At 41.5% G+C, this 19,453-nt stretch overlaps 2 protein-coding genes across 3 annotated transcripts in view; one reads left to right on the top strand and one right to left on the bottom strand.

Annotated features, from left to right (window-relative positions):
* The first annotated feature begins 289 nt into the window (after positions 1 to 289).
* Positions 290 to 3,601, top strand: LOC134344443 (sperm microtubule associated protein 1-like). 2 transcript variants are annotated; one of them, XM_063044239.1, is made up of 3 exons: positions 290 to 755; positions 1,311 to 1,410; positions 1,978 to 3,601. In XM_063044239.1, exons 1-3 carry the CDS (start codon positions 411 to 413, stop codon positions 2,133 to 2,135), a joined length of 603 nt encoding a protein of 200 aa, XP_062900309.1. In that variant the 5' UTR covers positions 290 to 410; the 3' UTR covers positions 2,136 to 3,601. The 2 variants fall into 2 exon arrangements, with proteins under 2 accessions (XP_062900309.1, XP_062900308.1); XM_063044238.1 differs by having other exon boundaries at positions 1,951 to 3,601.
* Positions 3,602 to 3,762: 161 nt separating this feature from the next.
* Positions 3,763 to 19,453, bottom strand: part of msrb2 (methionine sulfoxide reductase B2) — a 32,552-nt gene continuing 16,861 nt past the window's right edge. The window contains exons 3-5 of the mRNA XM_063044241.1: positions 10,624 to 10,700; positions 5,921 to 6,068; positions 3,763 to 4,607 (exon numbers count right to left, since the gene is read on the bottom strand). Coding sequence (XP_062900311.1) covers positions 4,500 to 4,607; positions 5,921 to 6,068; positions 10,624 to 10,700 — 333 coding nt within the window. The 3' untranslated portion in view covers positions 3,763 to 4,499. The remainder of the gene's footprint in view (positions 4,608 to 5,920; positions 6,069 to 10,623; positions 10,701 to 19,453) is intronic.

Raw genomic sequence — 19,453 nt, 5'->3', positions numbered from 1 at the left:
TATGTGCCTCAGGGATTAGGTTTGTGCAGTGTGCCGTCTCGGTACTTGGGCAGTGTCACCCATTTAAGCGTCTACGTTCACATTTTTGTCGTTAGGGAATAGCCGCAAGGGAGACATTTAACAATATAAACGAAACTCCATTCTGCTTCATTTCAGATCGGACAGTTTTGGGTCAGGATTTTCTGTTGTCCATACTGAGCCATTAAATACGCTGAAAGGAACGTCCGTGTTTCGGGTTGAAACACTGCATCAGGACTGACGCAAAACCCAAAACATGGCAGTGTCGCGCCCACAGATGCTGCTCGACCGGCTCGAGTTTCTCCGGCTAATTGATTTTTACTTGCTAAAGTGTCGGTTTACTAGCCTGTACCTGTTTCTAGAGCAACACAAACAAAACACGTTTGTTCCCGATGCAGAATCGTTTCCAAGAAACCCAATTCCGCGCCTTTGTCGATCCCCTGTGTCGGAGATTGCCAGCTGCTCCCCAGGTCAGCCCTGTGTCGGAGACAAGGGCGATGAAACTGCCAGGGCGCCTTCCCCGCTTCGCCCCCTCTCCCCCGGTCGAAGAGCTGCGGCGGAGGGAGAAGGCTTTCCTGCTGGACTGCGTGGCCGTGAGCTCCATCTCCAGGGAACACAGCCGTTCAGCGCCGCGAGCGGGAAGCGTCATCCCTCCGTACAACCCGCAAAGGGATCCGCACTCGGCCGCCTATTTTAGGACCAGACCTCTCCTCCCACTGTTGAAAAAGACCGGCCAGGTGAGTGGACCAGATTGTCCATTCTGCACTCCGCCATTCAACAGCAAACAAGCGCAAATCTGCAGATGCTGGAAATCCGAGCAACACACACGACTGTTTACTCTTTTCAATAGATGCTGCCTGACCTCCTGAGTTCCCCCAGCATCGTGTGTGTTGCTCGCCATTCAACAGGATCGTGGGTGATCCCATGTTCCTCGGGTCTGTTCTCCTGTAATCCCAGATTTCTTTGTTGGTTAGAACCCCATCTCAGTTTTGAATATATCCGTTCGATTTTGATAACCACCCAGATGCCAACTCGTGTGTCCCCGTACGGGGCCGCAACCAGTAGTTAGACTGTAGCAAATGGTCATTCTGGAGTGTCAGTATTGAGTTCCGATCGCGATCTGATTCAAGTTCCAGCGTTTTCCCGGATATTAAGAAAGGACCACTAAACAGATCACAAATATTGATCACGGCCTACGGAAGCACGCTGTGTGATACTTCTGTGGTTATATTTTGCTAATCTTCCAGCAATAGATTAAGGAGGTAAATATTAATGAAGTATTTTATCCCAAGGTGGCCGATGGGACCTCGGTCCACGGCGTGGTGGTCGATCGATTCCAGCTTTCCGGAGCTGCTGCCTGTTACCTGCGAGAAAGAAACAAAAACGGAGCAGGTAAAAGATGGAAGGGGGGAGCATTTGGCGCTTCTTCAGTTCGGCAACACCCATTGGTTTGGGGGGGTGGGGGGAGAGGACTCTATCAGTGGGGGAGGGCGTTCCGCTTTGAGTCTCACAAAATCTTCCAGCAAGGGCGAGGAATAGCGGGCCGAATATAAGAGTAGATTCGGATTAAGGGCGATAGTGATCCAAAAAAATTATGAAAATGTCGAGACAAAATCATAAGATATCCGAAAAACTAAAATGTAGGAATAATGCTGGAGACGGAGCTGGTAAAATAGGGAAGAATATTTCTTTCAAACCCCAGTTTATTGTGTAGGGGCCGAATTCGCCCGCGTCCCGCAGAGATTAATTTTGCACCAGGAAATGTGTATCATGTGCACGTTCCCGAGCTCCCGGTAGCCAATGAGTTACCTACAAATAATCATTTCTTGAGCAGAACAGCTCTTCGTCTGACCTGTTAACATCGGTAAAAATTAAGCAAAGCTTCCTCTGCTTTTGATGCCCTTCAGAGAATGTAATTCTTTGTTTTAAAAGAATCCACGAGGAGTCTCTCTATCACAGGTCACTCGGCAGATCAAGTGAAAGGTCATTCTCTCTTTCTCACTGAAATTAAACCAGTATTTGGATACAACGGTCTCTATGGCTACAGGAGAAACACACCGACGCTGCGAAGACTCCCGTCGTCTTTCGGTGTAACCACCCCATCGCCCATTCATTGAACGTAACGCAGTCGCCACTCCGTCCTCTGCTCGAGCTTGGGTCTTCGCCAGTACCACTTTGTTTGGAGTTTCGGTCTCATTAGTGCTTGGCTAGCTCTCGTTGATAGGTGGTTGTTCCCGGTCTAAACCGCGAATAGATGAAACCGCCAGCATCTCTCTCAATATTCACACAAGCCGTTGCTACATAGTATTTCTTTGTCATTTTTGCCGAAATCTACCAAATATTTCTTTTAAAAATGTGTAGTTGAAATGAGACTGAAACAAGTACATGTTAAACTGCAATTGGAAATGTCTACAAAGATTGTCTGTGTACAATTTCAATTGCAATGTTACGTGTGCGAATCCAGTGCTTGATTCTTGGCCATGCCTGCCTTTGCCAGAGTACTCGAACTCTTTTGGAAGTATACTTGCAATCGAACCGAAGACTGTCGAACTCCTTACTAACTGCAAAGCTAATGTTTAGCATTTCTTTGATGTTTATGCAATAATGGTTGTAAAACAAAATTAAAAATGGATGCCAGTATTTTTCTGTCTTCGCGTTACCTGTGCTGGGAAGCAGTTAAAGTCGAGGCAAAGGAAACATGCCGCACAGATTTGTGAGGTTTAACAACGAAGGTCCACAAGGTATAGTTACAATTTTACCAATGCCGATTATAATTAATTATTGCATCCGTTTCCTATGTATGCACTCAAATTCATTGTAAGTATACGCTTCCAACAGCATGCTTCTTTCTATGAGTGTGTGCGTGCATTTGTGTGTGTTTTTTGAAGGATGAGAACCGCTGGGTGTCAAGGACAACTCCCACTTCTTTACAGTAGTGTCACGTCCTTTTTTAAATCAAAAAGACTACCTACTGAACTAATGCACAGTATGTATTTAAAAAAACTCAACGCTGCTGTCAGTCTATACTGTTGTGCTTATAGTTGGACTTGAAGCCACAAGCTTGAGTTCTTATTGAAAGTCCTAGTACATAAACTACGACTGCCACAGCAGAGGGTCATGAGACCACAGCGATGTATCCTCTACTTATAAGTTAGGGGAAAATTATATATAGCGTCCAATATAAGTCTCTGCTGAAGAGGGAAGGGTTTTATCTGACCCTATTCCTTCAGAAAAGATGAGACTACACAGGAAGGCTGGAGCAGAGATTTACCTCTGAGGATAGACTGGTCCACAGGAAACCATGCCAGATAATCTAGAGCTGATGGGCAATGGGAATTGTAGCTGGAGTCAATAGGATGGACTTATTTCTATGGTGGGAGTGTCAGAAAACGAGGAACATAGATTTTAAAGTACTTAAGTATTAGAGTGGAATACGAGATGTTTTTTCTTCAGGTAGAGAATAATACAGCACAACCCCTCATCACATGTAAGCAGTTTTTGTGATGAACTTAAAAAGCTGTTTAACTGTAGGGCTACACAAATAATGCTGGAACTTGGGGATAGCTTCATTTCAATACATGAATGTATACAGTTGTAGAATCAGATAAAATAATCTACTAAATCAAATAGAGTATTAGTAATAAATATTCTGTCTTGTTCTGCTTTAAAAACACTCCAAATAAAGCAATGCAATGAAATTAATGTACAGGTCATTCACAGTTCAAGGTAACCACCATTTTAATGTATTAAATGACATTCCTGAATCATGGAAATAAATATGTATAGTCAACCAAAACTGATTTTTATATTTATTCCATTATAAATTGTATAATTATCCTTTAGCAATTGATTTGCAGCTTTCAAAATCGCTAGTCCTCTAGAACCAGGACAAGACATGCAGATAAATGTGTTTGGATACACGAAATCTAATTTATGTTTGGCCTTTTGAATAGTGCACAGAAATGTGGTTAAATCAACAAATGTCAATGCATGAATTACACCTGCATTTACGTGATTTATGAAAGTTGGGTCATTGCAGCTGAATAACTAGTGGTAAATCACAGCAGAAAATAAAAGGAAAATAAAAAAAAGTCTAGGAACAAAAATAAATCTAGAACCATCCAGTAGAGAAAAGTTAGCATTCTACATGGGAATGGATTTCAAAAGATAGTGTATTATCTATGTGCATTTAAAATCTGCAAACTGTAAATAATTAATTTTGCAGAAACAAAATCAATATTAACTTAACATTTTCTTACATAAAAATGGGTGGGTCTTTGCTTGAACTTTATAGAATAGGCAATATGGGCAAAAACACTGTAGAATTTGCTCTTCAAATACAATGAAAATTTGACTAAATGCAGCAAACAGATAATTTACAATGAAAGCACTTCTGCACCCATTTATATATCATGGGACTAGAAACTCAACTCAAGTTAAACAAAGTATTATGTAACAATAGTAACTTATTGCTTTGGAAATCACTGTATTTTTTCAGGCTTGAAATTTAATGCCACACTGTTGATGCAAAATCGATGTCCTGTGGGTTCCGGTCCATCATCAAACACATGGCCCAGGTGTGCATCACACTACATAATAAAGATAAAACAGTTAATTGTAACTATCACATTATAGAAAGAATAATTTCATATTTACATATTTAAACTTTTGCTAGGTGCTTACCCAGTATATAATCTTGTGGAGTGGGTTTACCAGCAAAATCCACACCCTTAAATGTGCAGGGCTATGAGCTGATATAGCAAACATTCAGAATCACTCTTAAGTATAGCTGTCTACTGTTAATCATACACAGTTTTGGAACTTGCAGTATAGCATTTCAATATACTCCAATGAACATGCTGTACTTTCAAAAGATAATAATTGTGACCTTGACTACTTGATACTTTTATTCAGTAAACACCGAGGCAGTCTTTGAAACAAAAAAAAACTACAGCATGCCTCCTTTTTAAAAACAGTTTCCTTCTGGGAATCAACACACAGCAATGACCCATTATTTCCATGGAGTGGAAACAAAATATAGCGCAGTACAGAAGCAGGCTGTTCAGCCCAAGATGTCAATCCAATCTAATCCCTTCTGCTTGCACATGGTCTATGTCTCTCCACTCCCTGCCTAAATGCCTCTTCAATATTGCTACTGTATATGCTGCCACCACCTCCCTTGGCAGTGTGCTCCAGCCACCTTCCACTCATTCACTGTGCAAAAAAAAATTGCCTCATAAATCTTTAACTCCCCCACCCCCCACCTTAACCCGACATCCTCTAGTATTTCACATTTCCAACCTGGGGGAAAAGTCTATCTATGCCACACACAGATGTCAACATTCAGCCTCCAGAGGTCCAAAGAAAATAATCCAATTCGGTCCGATCTCTCTTTATAGTTTATATTCTCTAATCCTGGCGAACCTCTCCAGCAGCCTCTAAAGCCTTTATATCCTTCCTATAATGTACCATCCAGAACTACATACACTACTCCAAAATGGTCTAACCAAAGTCTTACACAACTGCAACAAGACTTCACGACTTTTATACTCAGCAAATGAGCCTATTCAACCTATTGAGTCATTCCATCATGGCTGATTTATTATCCCCCTCAACCCTATTTTCTGCCTTCTTCCCCATAACCTTTGATGCCCTCATTAATCAAGGCCATACTACCCTGAAAATGCCCAATCCTGGAAGCTAACCTATCATCCTCTGCTTTAAGTATACCCAATGGCTTGGCCTCCACAGCTTTCTTTTGTAATAAATTCCAAAGATTCACCATGCTCTAACTAAAGAGGTTCCTCCTCATCTCCATTCGAAAGGGGATCCTTCAGGTCTGAGACACCCCCACTATAAGAAACTTATCTCTATGTCCACTCTTCAGACCATTTATGCATACCTTTTTGCAAATAACTTCAGTTCCAGTTGATCCCATGGAGTTATCTGGGCGACATAGTGCATTCGTACTGGATTCATCACCACCCACTGTGCCATGGATTTGCCAGAATGAAGGCCAACCAGTGCCAGAATCGTACTTGGTTTCAGAGCTATTGTTAACCATTTAAAGTACAAATTAATTAACACAATAAAGAACATATTTTTTCCACCCAAGCATATAAAGTTAAGGGAAAAACAAGCACTGAATGTGCTAGAAATTAATTCAAACTATAATTAATTTTTGTATCAGGCCATGATATGCGAATCCAAATTATTTTTTTAAAATGGCAGATGCTGAAGATCTAAAATAAAAACAGGAAATGCTGAAAATCACGAGTATTTCTAGCATTTTATGTTTTTAACTGTTACCGGGCATACAACTATAAATCCTACACTAAAATTCAGAAAGAATGAAAATTCAGCTTGTCCTGTTAGTTTGTGAATTTGAGCTTAGTTTAAAAAGCTTGGATGTAGAGGCTGCTGTTTGTGAGAATATCTATGAAACTGTTCAATTATTATTTAATCCCCACTTACTCATCAAGGTGTTTATATTTGACTCCAACTCTATTCCAAGTTTGATGAAACTGACTTAACAAGCTACTCAGTTCTATTTTAAAGTCCTACCATCATCCTCATCAACCATTCACTTACACTAATCCTACATTAATCTCATGTTTTATTCTATCACTTATCTATATCACAGGGGGCAATTTACGATGGTCTATTAACTTACCAACCTGCATGTCTTTGGGATATGGAAGCATCCAGCGGGAACATGCAGTCACGGTAAAACCTGTGAAAATCCACAAAGACAGCACCCAAGGTCAAGACTGAACCCTGGTCTCTTGTGCTGTGAGGCAGCAGCTTCTTCTAGGAGAAAGAATTAATAATACAGCACCAGGGGCACTACATACATGTGTAATATTTCAAGATCTATTTTGGATATTTAATGCAATTTTATAGCAGAAAAGAAAATCATTCAAGCCCATGTGCCTGCCAGGTGTCTTGGGGGGGGGAGGGGGGAGGGGGGAGTCCTTTTATCTGCAATTCCATTATCTTTCTTTATAATGGTGAATTATTTATATTTCAAATATTTATCCACTGCTGACCTAGATTAATAACTTTGCATACAAAATGGTTTCCATTAAGACAGCCATTTATCAGCTAGTTGCACAAATACATTTCAGCCTCTTCTGGCATAGATCTTATAGTAACCCCTTTGTCATCTGGATCAGATGGACTACACCCCAGGCTTCTGAAAGAGGAAGATGAAGAATTTGTGGAGACATTAGTAATGATCTTTCAAGAATCACAAGATTCTGGTATGGTTCCGTAGGACTGGAAAGTTGCAAATGTCACTCCAGTCTTAAGGGAGGGAGGCAGAAGAAAGAAAATTGTAGGCAGGTTAGCCTGACTTCAGTGTTTCGGAATATGTTGGAAGTCCATTATTAAGGATGAGGTTTTGGAGTACTTGGAGGCACATGGTAAAATAGGCCAAAGTCAGCATGGTTTCCTTAAGGGGAAATCTTGCCTGACAAATCTGTTGGAATTCTTTGAGGAAGTAACAGGCAGAATAGAAAAAGGGGGGGGAGGGGGAGGGAGGGGGAGGGAGGGGGGAGAGGGATATTGATTGAGATTATTTACTTGGATTTTCTGAAGGCCTATGACAAGGTGCCGTACATGAGGCTGCTTAACAAGATAAGAGCCCATGGTATTCCAGGAAATACTTTCATGGATAGTAGATCAGCTAACTGATAGGAGACATAGACTGGGAATAAAGGGGGCCTTTTTCTGATGGCTGCTGGTGACTAGTGGTGTTCTCTAGGGGTCAGCGTTGGGACCACTTCTTTTCTCCTTTTATATCAATGATTTGGCTGATGGAAAAGATGGCTTTGTGGCCAAGTTTGCAGGTAGGTGGAGGAAGTGTTTAGGAAGCAGGGAGTCTGCATAAGGACTTAAGACAAATTCGGGGAATGAGCAAAGTGGCGACAGATGAAATATAGTGTAGAGAAGTGCATGGTCACGCACTTTGGTAGAAATAAGGGTGTAAACTATTTTCTGAAAAGAGAAACTTTAAGAACCAGAGCTGCAAAGGGACTTGGGGAGTCCTTGTGCAGGATTCCCTAAAGTTTAACTTGCAGGAGGGCAAGCAAATGTACTGTTAGTATACGTTTTGAGAGAACTAGAATACAAAAGCAAGGACACAATGCTGAGATTTTATAAGGCATTGGAAGGACTGCACTTGGGAGCATTATGAGCAGCTTTTGGCCCCTTATCTAAGGAAAGATATGATGGCTACGGAGAAGGTCCAGAGGAGATCTGCGAGAATTATTCTGGGAATGAAAGGGTTAATATACAAGTAGCGTTGGATGGCTCTGGGCCTATATGTACTGGAATTTAGAAGAATGACAAGGGGATCTCATTGGAACCTATCAAATATTGAAAGGACTACAAAGGGTGGCTGTAGAGAATGTTTCCTACAGACAGGGAGCCTAGGATCAGAGGGTACAGCCTCAGAATACAGGGATATCCATTTAAAGATGAGGAGGAATTTCTTTAGCCAGAGGGTAGTGACTCTGTGGAATTCATTGCCACAACAGCAGTGGAGGTCAAGTAATTAAGTATATTTAAAGTGGAGGTTGATAGGTTCTTGTTTAATCAGTCAAAGGAGAAAGCAGGAGAATGGGGTTGATAAGTCAGCCATTTTGGAATGGTGGTACAGACTTAATGGACTGAATGGCATAATTCTGCTTCTATGTCTTACGGCTACTAACTCAGCAATTGTTTGGTCTAGAGATTTTTTTTACTGAAGTTGGAGAGAATCATATTCAGTACAGTTGGAAAGTAGTCTGTGAATTTCAAACTGTCGTTACTCCCTTCCAGGGGAACTTTAAGTCAACCTTTTTTTTTTAAAAAAAGATATATTAGCACTTAGTTTTTAAAATGAGTACCAGAGGGTACATTTCCTCATGATTGAATCAAATACATCATAACACAGGGCTGCAGTAATGTACTACTTATGAATTTTTTTAAAATCCAAACCATTTTCAGAAACATAACAGGACCACAACACGTGAAGAATTTGCGGAAATGAAGATGACAGTTTCATCAGTGGCAGGAGTGGTACTGATGATGAGGGTGAATTTTTAATGATGGCCTTGAGGAAATCTGGTGGAAAGATACTGCAGCAAATTCCAGAGTGAATTGGTCAGGCAGCTAAAGCTATGCCAAGACATTAACAATGGGTGCATTTTTCTGTGTATTTTTTTTTAAATTCAGGTCAGCAATACTTGACAGTTCGTAAAATATCTCACCAAGGAATGCAAAGTAAGATTCATTTGTGAATTTTGCTTGGCTTCATTCATATGGAAATGTGTGCAGACCATGAATCTACCTATGACGATGTCCAGGTAATGACCATGGACCTCCAAAGCTCGCATCTTTCTACAGCTTTGACTTCCCCAAAGATTCCCAATTCTTCTTCATCCCCCATTTCCTCTCACCCATATTTTACCATTTATCAACTACTAGCTTTCACGATGTCCAATTTGTATTTGTATTCATTTCCTCTATCTCAGCTTAGAATTAACAGGAAGTCAATGGAAAGCTCTAAGAACAGGAGACACTCAAGAAAATTCTCAACTATATCTAAATAATAAATGAATGCTAATAATAATAATTAATGACACATTTCCTTTATAAGAAGTTCAAAAAAAGTTATTTGTTTTATCTTTGGATATTACAGAGGATTTGAATTGGGGAGAATATATAGTAGTTTATAAATTTATAAAAAAAGAGACAAATAGAAGAACCTAAATATTGGTCATTACAACATAAAGGAAGTTTGGAGTCTGTAGATTACGATCCAGTGCGCATAATACCACCAGCACACCTGATTGATCAGGGTCCTGCTGACTTTCAAGTTGACTTATTTTAGTTTGAAACAACTTCAAACAAATAATACAATTAAATGAAGCAAGCCACTGAAAGGAAATTAGATGAATTGGACTTTTTTTTTAATTAAATGTATGTATCCATGAATGTGATTTCCTTTCGTTCCAAGTACTGATTCTGAAAATGGAGAAGAACTGTCAGAAAACACAGGCTGCCAATATTACTGCCAAAAAAAAATGAAGTATTCGCAACAGTCCTGCAAATTGGCAACTCTGAATTGTGAACCTTTATTAATTTTTGTCTTTTGAGATTCTATTCATTCCACCATGGAGTAATAGACTTGATCATTTATTACAGTCAGAGTGACATGGGAAACTGGGCAACATAACTCAATCTTATGTACTTATATTTCATATTCACTGGCTTATCTTGTTCATATTTCATCGACCTAGAGCTTTAGACAGGGCTCTTCTCATCATTATTGCCTCATTAAATACTATCTCCAAGTGCTATTAATATTTATAGACTGAAATACATCCATGCCAGCTGGAACACAGATTTTAACATTATATGTGACCCATGAGACACTAATAGGAGACACTTAAATTGCTTGCAAGGTCAAAAATCTGACTTACTGTACAGCTATTCCCAGTTTTCAAAGTCATTTCAATAAAAATTCACAAACAAACCAGTCACTTTGAAAGGGCTGAGATGCTGTAGGTAATTCTTAGCAGAGAAGATATAAGAATTTACTTTGCTCTGGAGTCTAACCTGAAAAGCACAGCATCACAGCAGACACAATGGTACATGCCTTGTTCGGTATTATTCAGATAGATTCCACTGAAAGGCTGCAAAGCAATAGAAAACATATTTAATAATTAAAAAAATACAAACCACAGGTGAAAAATAAATTTAAAATTGCATTTTCAGTCAGCCAGTTGTCAGGTATGTATAGTTTATAGATTACAAAGCTCAAATGGAGTATATATTGGTTGCTAATTATTCAGCTGATTTAAAGAGTGCATGTGCTCTCCATTAAAACTCACTCCACATGTCCAAATTCTAGTTGGCACAGCTCAGCTGCAGGCTGGCAAAGTGAAGAGTGAGATATGTCAGTGCTGGAAAATAATCAATCGCAAATGCATAATTTCAAACTGAGTAATCTGAGTTATCTAAACCTCAACATCAAAGAGCAGTTACATTTCTCAAGCTTCCTGTAAATCAGTCTGGCTTTCATCACAAAGAATATTCTGGAAACCAGCCCACCTGCTTAGCTCAGCCACTAGCCTAGAATCTGACACCGAACATAAAGAAACTTCTGTTCATTCCCCTCTTTACCCACGAATAGAGTCCCTGGCTGATGGTTGGTGAAAAATATATCATAACAAACATGGCTATCAAACCAAGTCTCAGGTGGGTAACAGTAACAGCACATAGTACATACCCTTTGGTGCACAATGATGTACCGATCTTTTAACCTACCCCAAGATCAATCTAACCCTTCCATCCCACATTGCCCTCCATTTTTCTTTAATTCATGTACCTTTCTAAGAGTTTCTTAAATGGCCCTACCACCATCCTTGGCAGCGTACTCCACACACCTCCTCTGTGTCAAAACCTTACCTCTGACATCCTCCCCTATACTTTCCTCCAATCAACTTAAAGTTATGCCCCCTCAAATTTAGCCACTTCCACTTTGGGAGAAAGTCTCAGGCAGTCCACTTGATCAATGCCTCTTATCATCTTGTATAACTCTATAGAGTCACCACTCATCCTCCTTCAATCCAAAGAGAAACATCCTAGCTCACTCAACTTATCCTCATAAGACATGCTCTTCAATCCAGGGAGCATCCTGGTAAATTTCTTCTGCACCTTCTCTAAAGCTTTCACATCCTTCCTATAATGAGATGACCAGAAATGAACACAACATTCTAGGTGTGGTCTAACCAGACTTTTATAGAGCTGCAACATTACCTCACAACACGTGAGCTCAGCCTCCTGACTAATGAAAGCCAACACACCATACACCTTAACAACTACCAATTTGCACGACAACTTTAAGGATCTATGGAAGTGACCACAAGATCTTCCACACTGCTAAAAATCCTGTCATTAACCTGTACTCTGCCTTCAGGTTCAATCTTCACACCTTGCTGGATTGATCCCATCTGCTATTTCTCAGCCCAGCTCTGTATTCTTATCAATGATCTGTTGTAACCCTCAACAATCTTCTGCACAATCTACATCACCAACCTTCATGTCATCTGCAAACTTACTCACCCACTCTTCCACTTCCTCATCGGTCAATTATAAATATCACAAAGAGCAGGAGTCTCAGAACAGTTCCCCGTGGGGTGCCACTGTTCACTGACCTCCACATTCAACTACCCACTCTCTTCTGTGGGCAAGCCACTTTGCAGTCCAGACAGCCAAGTTTTAATGAATTCTTCGCCACAAGCAGCTGTGGAGGCCAAGTCTTTACATACAGTATATTTAAGGCAGAGGTTGATGGGTTCTTGGCTGGTCAGGGCATGAAGGGATACAGGGAGAAGGCAAGAGATTGGGACTGAGGGGAAAATTCGATCAGCCATGATGAAATGGCACAGCAGACTCAATGGGCCAAATGGCCTAATTCTACACCTATATCTTATGGTCTTACTGTATAGTCTTATGCCTTCTGACTTTCTGAATGAGCCTACCATGTGGAACCTTATCTAACACCTTACTAAAATCTATTTATACCACATCCACTGCTCTAGCTTCATCAATTTGCTTTGTCACTTCCTCAAAGAATTCAATCAGGCTCCTGAAGCATGACCTGCCATCCACTGCGGGCTATCCCCAATCAAGATTATACTTAACCAAACGCTCAGAAATCCTGTCCCCAAGAACCCTCTCTAATAATTTTGCCCACCATCAATGCAAGACTCACTGGTCTATAATGGGGACCGCGAAGTTGCTAAAATCCAACCAAGTCGAAAATAGGGTCAGACTCAGCTGTGACACTTTTCAAGGTCAAGTAACTTGCTGATGTCTGCTGCCTAAATCAATACACGAGGTGTTTGGGTTCAGTACCAGGGTGCTCCAGAACAAGGTGCTTTGCTTCAATACTAGAGAGCTGCAGGGCAGCACAATCAGCAAACTGAAAATACACCAGTCACTGATGCGTGACAGCAGCTGAAGAACCTCAAGTTGGGGGTGGTCGAAGAGGAACGGATCAGAGTATCAGAGCCGTCTGAGTAACAGAGATAAACTATACCCATCAGAACAGGATTCCATGAACACTGGCATTTGATAGTAGTTCCAGGGTAATGACAGAGTACAGACTGAAAATGACTGAGGAGAAAAAGTGAAACTCTAATCATAAAGTACTAGGACTGAATGAATCCTCACCATTTATCTAAACAGGAAATCTAAGATTGTTCGGCAGCTTGAAGGAAAACACCAATCAAAACTAGAAGTATCTCTATAAATCCAATTGCAAGTTGCTTACAACACTGGTACGTTAATTGATAAATAATGGAAAGGCATGTTCACTGTGGAATATACACAGTGCCTGCTTTATACAGGCGTCAATGTAAATTTTAACCAAGGTAAATTGGTAAATTGGCACTGTCAGGATAACAAGAAACTCAGATGAATCCCACCAAAAGTACTCATCCAGTTTTCCTGATATTCTTTACTTCCAACATTCTTGATTCTAAATTCAGTTTTCCCTGACCTGCAACAAGTAATTGTTATGGACTGAGAAATCTAAATAGACAAAGCTATGCTGTGAAAATTCTGTTGTATTTCAATCTTTATGTTGAGCAACAATTATTATTATTGTGTCCTTCATCTTTTAGAAACAGAAAACCTACAGCACAATACAGGCCCTTCGGCTCACAAAGTTGTGCCGAACATGTCCCTACCTTAGAAATTACCAGGGTTACCCATAGCCCTCTATTTTTCAAAGCTCCATGTACCTATCCAAAAGTCTCTTAAAAGACCCTATTGTATCCACCCCCACCACCGTTGCCAACAGCCCATTCCACACACCCACCACTCTCTGCATAAAAAATACTTACCCCTGATATCTCCTCTGTACCTACTCCCCAGCACCTTAAACCTATGCCCTCTTGTGGCAGCCATTTCAGCCCTGGGGAAAAAGCCTCTGACTATCCATACAATCAATGCCTCTCATCATTTTATACACCTCTCTCTATCAAGTCACCTCTCATCCTCCGTCGCTCCATGGAGAAAAGGCAGAGTTCACTCAACCTGTTTTCATAAGGCATGCTCCCCAATCCAGGCAACATCCTTGTAAATCTCCTCTGCACACTTCCTATGGTTTCCACATCCTTCCTGTAGTGAGGCGAATAGAACTGAGCACAGCACTCCAGGTAGGGTCTGACCAGGGTCCTATACAGCTGCAACATTACCTCTCGGCTCCTAAGTTCAATTCCACGATTGATGAAGGCCAATACACCATATGCCTTCTTAACCAGAGCCAACCTGCGCAGCTGCTTTGAGCGTCCTATGGACTCAGACCCCAAGATCCCTCTGATCCTCCACACTGCCAAGAGACTTACCATTAATACTATATTCTGCCATCATATTCGACCCACCAAAATGAACCACCTCACACTTATCTGGGTTGAACTCCATCTGCCACTTCACAGCCCAGTTTTGCATCCTATCAATCTCCCGCTATAACCTCTGACAGCCCTCCACACTATCCACAACACCTCCGACCTTTGTGTCATCAGCAAATTTACTAACCCATCCCTCCACTTCCTCATCCAGGTCATTTATAAAAATCATCAAGAGCAAGGGTCACAGAACAGATCCCTCAGGCACTCCACCGGTCACCATGGTTTTACGGCTCTTTTTCGTGCTACACCAGATCTGGAGTACCAATTACTTCATTCTCTTTTACACTTGTGTGCAGGAAATTACATTAAACAATCTTGTAGAAAGCAAGACAGAAACCACTTCATCAGAACTGGGTATAAGAGATGAACTACGTTTTGGTAGCACGGCTGAATAGAGGAAAAGAGAATTCTCTGATGTGGTGACACCAAGTGAGTTAACGAAGCAGTTAGAGAGGTAGTTAGCAGCACCTTTTGCTTCTTTGTCTGGGCAATTTAATAGCAAAGCCATGTGACATTACCACCAGGCCAAACTACTTGGGCAAAATAAAAAAAAAGACATTCAGTCAAAATGATGAGAAGCAGACAAGGCCAATTCTGAATGAGACCAAAAGGCATTCGAGTTACCTAAAGCTGAAGAATTCAATACTGGGTCTCTAAGGCAAGAAAGTGCCCAAACAGAAGTTGAGGCACTGTTTCTCAAGCTTGTTTTAGGTATCATTGCAACACTGCAGGAGTCCTCAAACTGATATATTAGAGTGGGAGTGCAATAGGAAAATAAAGAGGTTACAAAACAGAAGCTCAATGTTCACTCCTGCAGAAAGAGCACAGATGTTCTGCAAAATGATTACTCCAGTCAGTGTTCGGTTTATCCGATGTAGAGGAGTCCACACTGTAAACACTGAATTCAGAACTCCATACTTGAAGACTTACAAGTGAATCACTAATTTACCAAGACAACTGTTTGGGTTCCTCGATGGTGGAAAGGCAAGGGAAAAGAAGAGATGAAAAAAAATAGATGTTGCATCTCCTGTGATTGCAATATGAAACTGCAACACAGTGGGGAATGGATGCTGGGGGACCAGAGGGTCACAAAGGGAGCATTCCCCGCAAAAGGTTAAAAGGGAGGGAAAGGGAGATACGTGTCTGGTAACACACACAAAAAATGCTGGTGAACGCAGCAAGCCAGGCAGCATCCATAAGAAGAAGTACAGTCGACATTTCCGGCTGAGACCCTTTGTCAGGACTAACTGAAAGAAGAGGTAGTAAGAGACTTGAAAGTGGGAGGGGGGGGAGGGGGAGATCTGAAATGATAGGAGAAGACAGGAGGGGGAGGGATGAAGCCAAGAGCTGGACAGGTTATTGGCAAAAGGGATACAAGGCTGGAGAAGGGAGAGGATCATGGGACGGGAGGCCTAGACGGGAGGCCTGGGGAGAAAGAAGGGGGGGGGGAGGGAGCACCAGAGGATGGAGAACAGGCAAGGAGTTATAGTGAGAGGGACAGAGGGAGAGAAAAAAAAAAGGGGGAAATAAATAAATAAGGGATGGGGTATGAGGGGGAGGTGGGGCATTAACTGAAGTTAGAGAAGTCAATGTTCACGCCATCAGGCTGGAGGCTACCCAGACGGAATACAAGGTGTTGTTCCTCCAACATGAGTGTGGCAGAGGAGGAGGCCGTGGATAGACATCAGAATGGGAAACCCACCAGCCTCCAGGTCCAACATATAATTCTCCATAACTTCCGCCACCTCCAACAGGATCCCACCACTAAGCACATCTTTCCCTCCCCCCCTTTCTGCTTTCCACAGGGATTGCTCCCTACACGACTCCCTTGTCCATTCGTACCCCCCAACCCTTCCCACCGATCTCCCTCCCGGCACTTATCCTTGTAAGCGGAACAAGTGCTACACATGCCCATACACTTCCTCCCTCACTGCCATTCAGGGCCCCAGACAGTTCTTCCAAGTGAGGCGACACATCACCTGTGAGTCGGCTGGGGTGATATACTGCGTCCGGTGCTCCCGATGTGGCCTTCTATATATTGGCGAGACCCGACGCAGACGCAGACCCTTATTTATTATTATTTCCCCCCCCCTTTCTCTCTCTCTTTTTTCTCCCTCTGTCCCTCTCACTATAACTCCTTGCCTGCTCTCCATCCTCTGGGCTCCCCTCCCCCCTTCTCTTTCGCCCCAGGCTTCCTGTCCCATGATCCTCTCCCTTCTCCAGCCTCATATCCCTTTTGCCAATCAACTTTCCAGCTCTTGGCTCCATCCCTCCCCCTCCCGTCTTCTCCTATCATTTCGGATCTCCCCCTCCCCCTTTCAAATCTCTTACTATCTCTTCTTTCAGTTAGTCCTGACGAAGGGTCTCAGACCGAAACGTCGACTGTACCTCTTCCTATCGATGCTGCCTGGCCTGCTGCGTTCACCAGAATTTTTTTGTGTGTTCCTTGAATTTCCAGCATCTGCAGATTTCCTCTCCTCATGTATGTGTCTGGTGCTGGAGTTTCGTTGGAGCTAGCATTGAAATTGTGAGAGATGAGCCATTGAATATGAAAATTGATGGGATAGGGGAACTCTGTTCTTGCTCTGTCCAGGTGAGGGGTGAAGTACAGAGTGGCGGGAAATAGATGAGATTTAAGATGACCCAATTTAGATTCACACAAGTTGCCAATTTGGATCAGGGAAGGAGACATTGTACTTGTAGAAGGATACTGACACATGGGAAAAGTTCAAAGTATGGATTTTCAGAGGGTGGCTCTTTACTGCATTTAGCTGAACACGTTTTTATTCGAGAGAAAATTAAGATGCACATATGACCATGCCTTTAATTTATCTGTTAAAATTATTCTATTATTCCGCTCAGATAAAGGAGAAGTGGTGTTTAATTAGATGGGGAAGATGATATAATAACATAAGAGCTTGTAGAAGATGAAGTTACTTGGCTACCCATGCCTTCTGCCTTTCAGCATAATCATATCTGATCTTGCTCCTCACTGTCAGAATCCTGTATTAACCCCATACACCTAGATTCCCTCAGCATCTATAAATCCTAGTCAGTTGCTTTGAGACCACAAACACGAGGAAATCTGCAGACGCTGGAATTTCAAGCAACACACGTCAAAGTTGCTGGTGAACGCAGCAGGCCAGACAGCATCTCTAGGAAGAGGTACAGTCGACGTTTCAGGCCGAGACCCTTCGTTAAGACTAACTGAAACAAGAGCTAGCAAGAGATTTGAAAGTGGGAGGGGGAGATGTGAAATGATAAGAGAGCTTGATTTGCAGTGTGGGATGAGTAGCTGTGACTCCCAATATTTTTCCACAAAAATAACACCTTTTTCAAGTCTGCCTACAAAAGTTGTCAAAACATCTGAAAAACTTATGTAGAAAATTCAAACTCATGGTGGCAGGTAATTTCACAAATTTAAAAACATAAATGTTGAGTCATTTTCATTCTAGTCAGTCTCTAATAGTTGCCATGCATGCACATAATTTAGGGCCTTGTGGAGAGGTGATTACTACAGTATTTAAATATGGCTGCTGCCAACTATGAATATAAGGAAGCAAGAATTTATTTCTTCTGAATATCTCATATGACAAATGATTTTGTTGAATAGGCACAGGTGGAATTCAGGTCTGTTAGTAAGGTTCAACACAGCACAATATTGTCGACAGTCCTGACGCTGCAGATTGAAGGATTGTTGGACAAGGCATTAGGACAACTGCAGTCTTTTAATAATTGCCATGAGTATTGTATCAGAAAGCCAGACTGCAAAATTACAGAACACAACTGGCAATGAACTAAAGTAGCTTGAAAAAAGACCGGATAGGCTAGATTTGTGTATCTCAGAAGAGTGGAAGTTAAGAAGAAATATAATTGAGGGCATAAAAAGTACAAGAAACTTGGATAGGTTGAATATGAAGGACCTTTTACACAGTGTTATTCCACCATATCACCAACAATTGGAAATTATGCAGAAACAACAGCGAAATTATAATAAAAGGACTATCAATTAGGAACTAACAGGATGAATGATGGAATGGGGGGGGGCCCAACCAGGGTAGGTCTTACATGGCGAGCAGCAGGACACTGAGAAGTGTGGTAGAACAGGATTGGCACCAAAGGTAGATAGAATCACAAAGAAAGCTTTTGGAAAATTGGCCTTCATATATCAATGTACTGAATACAGGAGTTGGGATGTTATGTTGAAATTGTAGAAGACATTGGTGAGGCCTAATTTGGAGTATTGTGTCCAGTTTTGGTCATCTATCTACAGGAAAGATGCAAATAAGATTGAAAGAGTACAGAGAAAACTTAAAAGGATGCTATCAGGAACTTGAGGATTGAATAGATCAGGACTTTATGTCCAAGAACATTGAGGACTGAAGGGAGATTTGATAGAGGTATACAAATTTAAGAGGGTAAATGCAAGCAGACTTTTTCCACTGAGGTTGGGGGAGACTACAACTGGAGGACATGAGTCAAGGGTGAAAGATGAAATGTTTAAGGGAAATGTGAGGGGGAACTCCTTCAGAGTGTGGAACGAGCTGCCAGCACAAGTAGTGGACGTGGGGTCGATTTCAATATTGAAGAGAAATTTGGATAGGTACATGCAGGGAAGATATATGATCCGGGTGCAGGTCAGTGGGACAAGGCAGATTACAAGATCAGCACATACTAGGTAGGCTGATCGGCCCATTTCTGTGCTGTAGTATTCTATAACTCTATGACGCTAAATTTAGAATTTCAATTTTTTGTTCCACAAAGAATTAGGTAGAATATTCTTACCAATTTGAAAGGCATTATTACTACAAAGAAACTGAATAAAAGTAAATGTTGAAATAGGACATTTAATCTTCACCTCCTGATATCTGAACACTAAAATCTGAGGTGATATTCCTAGCTGGAAGTGTCATTTTGCATTGCACATTAAAACAGGTATCCCACCAGCTCAGCATGTTTTAAATGTT

Source organism: Mobula hypostoma, chromosome 3, assembly GCF_963921235.1.
Source record: "Mobula hypostoma chromosome 3, sMobHyp1.1, whole genome shotgun sequence".
Classification (NCBI taxonomy): Eukaryota; Metazoa; Chordata; class Chondrichthyes; order Myliobatiformes; family Myliobatidae; genus Mobula; species Mobula hypostoma.
Note: the sequence above shows the minus strand (reverse complement) of the source record. Positions and strands in the feature narration are given on the sequence as shown.

Coding starts and splice junctions, on each gene's coding strand:
- LOC134344443 (XM_063044238.1), top strand. CDS start 411: ATGCAGAATCGTTTCCAAGAAACCCAATTCCGCGCCTTTGTCGATCCC. Junction 756..1,310: donor TGTTGAAAAAGACCGGCCAG/GTGAGTGGACCA, acceptor TTTTATCCCAAG/GTGGCCGATGGGACCTCGGT. Junction 1,411..1,950: donor AAGAAACAAAAACGGAGCAG/GTAAAAGATGGA, acceptor TTGTTTTAAAAG/AATCCACGAGGAGTCTCTCT.